This window comes from Danio aesculapii, chromosome 17 (assembly GCF_903798145.1).
Source record: "Danio aesculapii chromosome 17, fDanAes4.1, whole genome shotgun sequence".
In the NCBI taxonomy this organism is placed as follows: Eukaryota; Metazoa; Chordata; class Actinopteri; order Cypriniformes; family Danionidae; genus Danio; species Danio aesculapii.
This window is the reverse complement of record NC_079451.1, coordinates 19812426-19822519: the sequence shown is the minus strand read 5'-3', so window position 1 is coordinate 19822519 and position 10094 is coordinate 19812426. Positions and strand designations below refer to the sequence as shown.

Below are 10094 nucleotides of genomic sequence, written 5' to 3'. Positions count from 1 at the left end.
TGTGAAAATAGATAGCTTCTCAGTGTTTTTAAACCAGAAAACATCACCACACAGAAATGCATATTCCTTACACGAATAAATGGCATTTTTACATTGAAAAAGTGTCATGAGTTCAACGTTTAGCTGGTGTTTCAAATCTTTCCGTAGAAATCTATCAATGCAAATCTTATATCACTACAAGGAGATGCTACATACTGTCTTTCGGTTTCAATGTATGCTATAATAAACAAACAAACGAAACGTCAAATAAAAATAGGTTTTGTGCACCTGATTTCTCAGTCTACCGCATTTATTTGCATGCAGGTTATCTGTTATGGTACATTTTTAACCTACATGTATTTGACAGAACATTCAAGGACATCCCTCCTGTACATTTAGTCCTTCAAGCAGCACGTTTTGGCAAATGTATGCTATTATTATTTGAAAGATGAAATAAATGGTAACTAAACAGTCTGAAAAGTCATAGCTTTTTTCATAAGCAGAAATAAAACACATTCTCTTTGGCCGTTCTACTCTTTAACGGATTCCACAGATGTCAAGTTACATTTGGCATTAAATGTTGTGAGTTTAAACAGAAAGGTCATTAATAAAAATCTCATAATTTTGTCATCATTTAATCATGTCATTTCAGGCTAAATTACATGTGCAATTGATTCATTTAAGATTCAAATATAAAATATATATATAGTTTAGTGCATTCCAATGAATAAAATGGTTTTAGTTTTATGATTTTGATTTTATTTGCTGATGGTGAATAAATGATGACATAATACACTACCTGACAAAGGTTTTGTCGTTGATCCCAGTTGTAAGAGCAACAAATAATAACTTGACTTCTCTTGATTATGTGAAAAAGTGTCAGAAGGTAGATTTTTCCTATGAATCATCTGTTGATCTGCATCCCAATCATCACAAATACTGCAGAAGACTATTGGAACCCGCATGGACCAAAGATTCTCATAGAAATCAGTCAAGTTCGGTGAAAGAAAAATCATGGTTTGGGACTACATTCAGTATGAGGGCGTGGGAGAGAACTGTAGAGTAGTTGGCAACATTAACAGCCTGAGGTATTAACACATTTGTGCTGCCCATTACATTACAAACCACAGAAGAGGGCAAATTCTTCAGCAGGATAGCGCTCCTTATACGTCAGCCTCCACATCAAAGTTCCTGAAAGCAAAGAAGGTCAAGGTGCTTCAGGATTGGCCAGCCTAGTCACCAGATATGAACATTATTGAGCATGTCTGGGGTAAGATGGAGGAGGCATTGAAGATGAATTCAAAGAATCTTGATGAATTCTTGGAGTCCTGCAAGAACGCTTTCTTTGCCGTTCCAGATGACTTTATTAATAAGTTATTTGAGTTATTGCAGAAATGTATGGATGCAGTCCTCCAAGCTCATGGTAGTCATACACTATATTAATTATTTTTCCACTGCACCATGAATTTATATTCTAGACTGTATTACTGTTAAGTGACAAGACTTTTGTCTAAGCAAAGTCAAACCTTAATTAAATAATTAAAAATCAAGGCATGATCATATTTTATTTTGGTAAAATAATCGCAATCTAGAGGCTTTTGCCTTTCATATATGCCACTGATACCAAATGATAAACTAGAAGTCAAGTTATTACTTGTTGTTCCTAAAACTTGGATAGGCAACAAGACTTTTGTCAGGTAGTGTATAATATTTTGGATAAACACTCACTTTAAACCTCATGCAGGCTGAAGGCAAATAGAACTGTCACACAATGTTAAAGTATGCTATAGAAATATATTTATACATTGCATTAACACAAAACATTCTTATTTAATCATCATTGTCATCATATAACTACTGATTAATCATTGTGTGATGATCATATGAGCAATTTTAATCAATTGTGTCAAGAAAAAAAGAATTTTCTAACAGAATCATGCTTCTGTATCATACAACAATAAAAAAATAAGACAACTGAGAAGCTTTTCGAAGCCATTTCAGTCGCAAATGCTTTCAAACAGATTCTTTCGTTTTATCTACAAGTGCTAATGCAAGATATAAATGAAACTCGTGTGCCACCACAAACTCGTGTGCCACCATAAACTCTGATACCCTGTTCCATTTTATAAACAGAAACATATGCTGAGTTTGAAATACGGTCCAAAAAACAATGAAGAGTTTACATGACAACAATGTGCTAAAAAGTCGATGCTTTCTATATTACGCATACAGGCCAGTAATTAGCGATGTCAGTTTGTTAAAAAACACTACGTGTCTGTGTGATATATATGAGATTTCAACTGTTCTCAGCGTTACTTGCCATAAGTGCATATTTAATTGCAAGATTTCTAGTACTAGTAAGAATTCTCAGCAAATAAATCCTTCCTAGTAACAATTCTATATTGAGAGCTCTATAAATCACTTCTTAATAGCAACAATCACAAGCAGATAGCTCTTTTGTTCATTTAAAAATAATCTATAAAATAACTTGTACTAGTCGTGCATCTCCATTGACTTCCAGTCTTTTTTTAATTAGAGCTGTGCAATTGAATTCTAGTAAGAATTACAATTAGATCGCTCCATTTGCAGTTTGACAGCTTTCTAAATGATTTTGGCTCTAATTAAAGATCTCTTTGCATTAATTACAATTAGACAGTAGTCATTTAATAGTAAAAATGTATTTACAGAGCTCTATTATTCATCCTTTACTCTTAAAAACACTTAATTTACACTTAATTCAATTGTAGAGATCTGCCATTTAAATTTGTTATGAGTACAAATTAATTCAGAGAGTTCTCGAATTGAATTTGTAGAGCTTCATAATTAAAATAAACGTCAATAGAAATGTGTGACGAGCAAAAATCTATTTGTTGATGAAATATAGAGCGATCCACATTCAAATAAATAATTTGTTGTTTGTTCTAACTACTTATTTAAATGACTTAATTGTTGCATGTTCAATCCATTTACATTTTTAAACTTAATTTACACTGTAAAAATGCAGCGTTCCACACAATTCATTCATATTATCCCAACACAAATTGATTAAGTTAACACTTTTAACAAATTTATGTGGATTGAACAAACAAAAATGTAAAAATTAAGTTGTCCAAAATGAAATCTCAAAAACTATGTTGTTTCAGCTCATTTTAAATAAGTAGTCAAACTCCAAACTCAAAACAAACATTTTTTTTGAGTGTGTGTTGGGACAACAATCCTGCATTTTTTTTTTTACAGTGTAATAGCAATGATCAAGACTAAATGCACAGATGATAACAATGTGCTTTTTAAAAATGCACTAAAACCATCATCAGCTCGCCTTTTCAGGCCCCTAAACCATTGTTGTCATGTAAACTAACCAATATGAGTTACAAAAATGTTTTTAGTTGTGTAAATGCTTCCTACGTTCATTGACGTTTAGACAAGACTGCTGTTTCAATCTCTTAAAAACAATGCATTTCATTTATCCACAGGATCCAGTGTAGCAGCTTCTGGGAAGTCTTTCCTGGTGGGTTTTAAGGCACAAATATGATTTCCTTTTCAGGAATACAAACTTCTTTTAAACATCTCTTATAAAAAACGATTCGTTTGACTGGCACATAAAGTCACGCTCATTCTGAGTTCAGTACGCTGAAAACTGTATCTGTATACATCCAGAAAAGACATGAAAGTTTCCGATAGCTCTGTGAGAAAACACAGCTGTAGACTCAAAAGCATCTTCCTCTTCTTGCATTTTAGTATGTGCTCGGGGGGCTTATTTGAGATGTTCAATGATGGAGATCTCGCTGCGATCGGGACAGTCTGGAGTGAGCCCGTTCAGGTAGAGACTGCCGTTTTTGGTCAAAGTAGGGAGACCTTCTCTCTCTAGTTCATCTGTGAAGTTTACAGACAGGGTTCGCTTGCATGGCATCATGTCCTGGCCTGGGTTTTGGCCGAGCTCTGATGACAGCTTGCGTTTGATGTACGCGGCCCGCTGAAACTTGTCATAGATTTCCACGCTCAGGCGGCGGCGCGTCTCTTTGAACTCAGCGGACACATTAGCCGTCCATTCTGCAGCGTGAGCACGAAACTCTCCCACCTGCAACAGAGGGAATGTTCAGTGGGACCAGACACACTCAAGTGTCACATGTGTTCAGAAACATTTAGGAGGTGCAAATCACAATTCTGAAAAACCTGTTTTCTGTGAAAACGCTTCAGCTCGAGGGAATGTGAAGCATGTGGGCTGATTCAGCCTCGGTGCAACTGGGAGTATTATAGACTGCATGCTCTGCTGTGTAAAACCATACAACTCATCCATCGAGCGCAGAGGTATACCAGCTCACTGTTACTGTGCTTTTGTTAAATCATCTGGTCTAATTTTGTGTCTTTCATTTCCAAATTTTGAACTCTCAGGTTTTAGTTTCTTAGTGTTGCTTGATAGTACCGGCTCTCAACAATAGCAATTACAATATAAGGCCTTAAACCAATCAATCAATCAATCAATCAATCAATCAATCAATCAATCAATCAATCAATCAATCAATCAATCAATCAATCAATCAATCAATCAATCAATCAATCAATCAAATCAAATCAAACAAATCAACCAAATAATCAATCAGCCAACGAGCAACCAACCAACTAACCAATAAACCAACCAACCAATCAACCAATCAACCAACCAACCAATCAATCAATCAATCAACTAATCAACCAACTTATTAACCAACTAATCAATCAGCTAATCAATCAATCAATTCAAATTAATCACCAACTAATCAACCAAACAGCCAACCATCCAACCAACTATCAACTAATCAACCAACTAATCAACCAACCAACCGCTAACTAATCAACCAAATAATCAATCAATCAATCAACCAACCAATCAGTCAATCAATCAATCAATCAATCAATCAATATATCAATCACCAACGAATCAACCGACTCAACCAAACAGCCAACCATCCAACCAACCAACCAACCAATCACAACTAAGCAACCAACTAATCAATCAACTAACCAATCAATCAATCACCAACTAATCAATCACCAACTAATCCACCAACTAAACCAAACAGCCAACCATCTAACCAACCAACCAACCAACCACCCAACCAACCAACCAACCAACCAACCAACCAATCATCTACTAATCAATCAACCAACCAACCAACCAACCAATCAATCAACAAATCAATCAATCAATCAATCAATCAATCAATCAATCAATCAATCAATCAATCAATCAGCTATTTAGTCAATCTACCAATCTTGGCAAAAAAAGAAACTGATCTGAAAACCACCAAACCCATGCTTGGTAAACCAAACCAACATACTGCTCAATTTGGGATGTCATAATAAAAAATGATGCTTTTTATAGTGACACTCAGCATGTAACTGCCATCAGAACACTGCTCTAAAATAGCCTGAAACATTAACAAAGCAAGAACAGAAGTGGGCATACCTGAGTGAAATGTCACATTTCTAAACCCCAAATGAAATGAGCAATTCCATGCAAATGTCAACTACCAAAATAGCGAAACCCTTTCTAGGTTTTCTTTTGTGTGTGTGTGTAGGTTTGTGTTTTACAGTACTCTAAAAATACTCAAAAATGTCTCCGTCAATATTTTCAAACAATTATATTTGATTTACATCCATAACAGAGAGATATCACATCCATAACAGCTTTTCCTCATTAAGGCAAAAATATCAAATAAAAATGAATCAGTTTTGTTCAATAGTGAGCCAACTCATTTTCTTTTGATTAGCAGTATTTCTTTTAGGTTGTGCAGTTCACAGAATTTCTACACAGTATGTTGTATACTGTAAACTCACATACTTATTATGTTTATTTCCCTCAATTAAACTATTACAAATGCTTCAGCTTGATATTTTTCTGATCCCATAACTCTGTGCTTAGTAGTTTTAGAAAATATTAACAGCTGTTATAATATATTGTTAACATGTACTTTCCTTGTGAATGCTGGCATTGATCTAATATAATTATCAAATACAACAAAGTAAGTTTGAAATGTCTGATCACTTTATGTTTAAACAGACAACCTGTCTGCTAATCTTCAGCATGTTTACTAGTAATCATACTTTACAGAGTAAGTTACATTTGGAATTTACAACAAAATAAAGGCTGTTCAAATGATAACAGAATCATAGAGAATTTAGGATCAGCAAACAATAATGGGGTATATAGACAGAGGGCTTTTAATTTCAGCCAGCTAGCGTCAGCGCTTCTGGTGAAGTGTCTTTTCATTATAAAATTGCCACGTTTGACAGGTCAGATTTCTTTAAAAATCACTGATCTACACTGCCTGATAGATAAATGATATAAAGTGGGTCTCAAACCAAACAACAAGCGCTGCATTAAATTCCATTTTCCCCGACATGTCTTTCAAATGTGACAGTTTATTTTACCCCAGTATTTTCAATGGAGTTTCTGCCCTCGCCTGCTGATCGTGACGGCGCTAGTGGTCTTTCATCTTGTTTAACGCTTAAACAACTAATTTAATGCTTAAGTCGTTAACATTGCGCTTTCACCGAAAGTTTATCATTGGCTGAAAAACACTAGCTGTGCATATCACGCATTGACTGTTGTAAATCCAAAGGCAATTCAGTGATTCAGAATCAGATTTAATAACAAATGTTAACATGTGACACTGCTAATCTGGTTACTTTTCATTTTTTTGCTTTGTCAAGTAGAAGTTCTGAATGGACGCTAACTTAATGGTAGAAACCAAATTAACTAGTGAGTGATTTCAATTCAAATTCAATTCAAACCCTGACGGTAACTGCAGAATAGGCAAGTATACAGTTGAAGTCAGAATTACAGTGTAAGCCCCCCATTATTTTTTTTTCTTTTTAAAATATTTCCCAGATGATGTTTAACAGAGCAAGGAAATTTTCACAGTATGTCTGATAATATCTTTTCTTCTGGAGAAAGTCTTATTTGTTTTATTTTGGCTAGATTTTAATTTTTAAAAAACATTAAAGGTCAAAATTATTAGCCCCTTTAAGCTATATATTTTTTGATGGTCTACAGAACAAACCATCATTATACAATAACTTGCCTAATTACCCTAACCTGCCTAGTTAAACTAATTAACCTAGTTAAGTCTTTAAATGTCACTTGAAAAATATCTAGTAGAATATTATTTACTGTCATCATGGCAAAGATACAATAAATCAGTTATTAGAGATGAGTTATTAAAACTATTATGTTTAGAAATGTGTTGAAAAAAATATTCTCTCCGTTAAACAGAAATTGGGGGAAAAAATAAACAGGCGGGGCTAATAATTCAGGGGGGCTAATAATTCTGAATTCAACTGACTTCTTTACTACTAAAGCTACACTAAAATGGATTATGGCTTTAGTTGGTCCAAGGAACTATGTTTAAATTAAACAATTCACTTATGTTTCTCTATTAAAACCAAAAGAGTTTAAAGTAAGTTTTCAAATTTCATTAGCCCGCTTAATTAAAGTGAATGAAAGGGAGTTGTGTTGCTTTTGCAGCTCTGCATTTTGGTCAATAGGTAAAGTAATATCTGCACCTGCGCAGTTTCAATACAACACAATTCATAATTTAGCTTTAATCTATTCAGTTCAGTTCAATAACTAAATAGATTAAAGCTAAATTATGAATGTTGTGATGATTGAACTAAACAACATTACATTACCCTTATGCAACTAACTTAAGTTCACTAAAATAAATATTCTTTCTTTAAGGTAACAACTTTAAGGTTACGTGGAACCTGTTGACAAAGTTAATTAAAGCCAACATATCATTTTTTTGAGTGTACTGTTTTGAAAGGCGTCGCTTCACAGTCCACCCATGCTAATTATCTTGACAGTGCCATATTGAACTCTTTTCCTGAATTTTTTCCTTTTTTAAGAGATTCTGTCTGATGTATTATTAGAAAAATAATGCAGAAGTGTAACAATCATGTCAAGACAACTAGCATAGGTGACCTGTGTAACAATTTTCCTCAAAATAGCAGCTTTAGAAGGAAAAAAATTGAGAAACTGTACTTAAAAAAACAAGAAACCTTTGCTTCAATCTCTAATGAGGTCATTAATGCTCCTTAAAGGACCTGTGAAAAGTTTATTCCTGATGCAGAAAAATAATAGCATTTGCTGCATTACACAGTGTGTTAACAGCATTTAAGGTGACACATTAAGGGTGAGAATCAGTTGGCAGATCTGGGTCATTCAGACCTTTCATTCATATTAATACTACACTACACATCTGCTCACTTCTATTTCCCATAAGAAGTGTTGATGGACTTCAGTGTGACACATTTCCAAGTTTAGATTTTTAGTAATCTGCCCAATTACACTGGTGCTACTTGACAAATCTACTTGAGTTCTAAACATAAAACTAAATCAGTCTTTTGTGCTCCTACAATATGACATCAGCAAATTGCACTTTTAAGATCTCATCAACGAGCACAAGAGAATATATCATTGTGTATCTCAGCCAGAACAAACCTTCAGTTCTAGCAAATCCAAGCACATCATTCCATTTATTCACTTCTTACACTTGAGTAAACGAAAGCTAAATACAGTGTGCTAATCTGTGCGCGACATAGCAAACATAGCCACAATAGCACATAATGAACTCCTCCACATGATCTGGAACAGTTCATTCTGGACTCATAAAGCATACTAGAGTGAGTCTGATATTTGTGGAGATGCAGAATAAGCTATAAAGGTAAATGGATTTGCTCAGAATGCAGTAAATGAAGTGTGTAGCCTTTTGTGGGGTGCAGTTATGGTGTAAAATGTAGTGATGTAATTTCCTGGCAAACATTTGTATGAACAGAAAATAGTGTTTATGTTTGAATCGAAACACTCTCAAATTACAAATATAATTCCTGGATTTTTGAAAATACACTCAACGGCCACTTTATTAGGTACACCTGTCCAACTGCTTGTTAACGCAAATTTCTAATCAGCCAATCATATGGCAGCAACTCAATGCATTTAGGTATGTACACATGGTAAAGGCGAACTGCTGCAGTTCAAACCGAGCTTCAGAATGGGGAAGAAAGGTGATTTAAGTGACTTTGAACATGGCATGGTTGTTGCCAGACAGCTGGTTTTAGTACTTCAGAAACTGCTGATCTACTGGGATTTTCATGCATAACCATCTCTAGGGTTTACAGAGAATAGTCTGAAAAAGAGAAAATATCCAGTGAGCGGCAGTTCTGTGGGAGCAAATGTCTTGCTGATGCCAAAGGTCAGAGGAGAATGGCCAGACTGGTTCAAGGTGATATATCTCACATATATAACCACTTATTACAACAGAGTTACTTAGAAGAGCATCTCTGAACACACAACACGTCCAATGGCAGTAGAAGACCACACCAGGTGCCACTCCTGTCAGCTAAGACCATAAAATGAGGCTACAATTCACACAGGCTGACCAAAATTGGACAATAGAAGATTGAAAAAACGTTGCCTGGTCTGATGAGTCTCGATTTCTGCTGCGACACTGGGATGGTAGGAATTTGGCATAAACAACATGAAAGCATGGATCCATCCTGCCTTGTATCAACGGTTCAAGGCTGCTGGTGGTGTAATGGTGTGGGGGATATTTCCCTGGTACACTTTGGCCCTATTAGTACCAACTGAGCATCGTGTGAATGCCACAGCCTACCTGAGTATTGTTACTGACCATGTCAATCCATTTATGACCACAGTGTACCCAGCAGGATAACGCACCATGTCATAAAACGCGAATTATCTCAGACTGGTTTCTTGAACATAAAAATGAGTTCACTGCATTTAAATGGCCTCCAAAATCATCAGATCTCAATCCAATAGAGCACTTTTGGCATGGGGTGGAACAGGAGATTGGCATCATGGATGTGCAGCCGACAAATTATGTCAATATGGACCAAAATCTCTGAGGAATATTTATTTGCCACGAAGGATTAAGGCAGTTCTGAAGGCAAAAGAGGGTCCAACCCGGTACTAGTAAGGTGTACCTAATAAAGTGGCTGGTGAGTGTAGGTTTTTTACTGACTTTAGAATTTCTTGAAAATATAATGAAATTCAGGAACTTTGTCAGCTAAATATTTTTTCAATGTAAAACCCAACTATAACAGATATTTAAAAT

The 10094-nt window shown here is 35.2% G+C and overlaps 1 protein-coding gene across 1 annotated transcript in view; it reads right to left on the bottom strand.

Moving 5' to 3' along the window:
- Window positions 1-3235: 3235 nt before the first annotated feature.
- The window catches only part of kcnk2a (potassium channel, subfamily K, member 2a), a 34881-nt gene continuing 28022 nt past the window's right edge, over window positions 3236-10094 (bottom strand). The window contains exon 6 of the mRNA XM_056477187.1: window positions 3236-4057. Within this exon, the coding sequence (XP_056333162.1) occupies window positions 3734-4057 (324 nt within the window). The 3' untranslated portion in view covers window positions 3236-3733. The remainder of the gene's footprint in view (window positions 4058-10094) is intronic.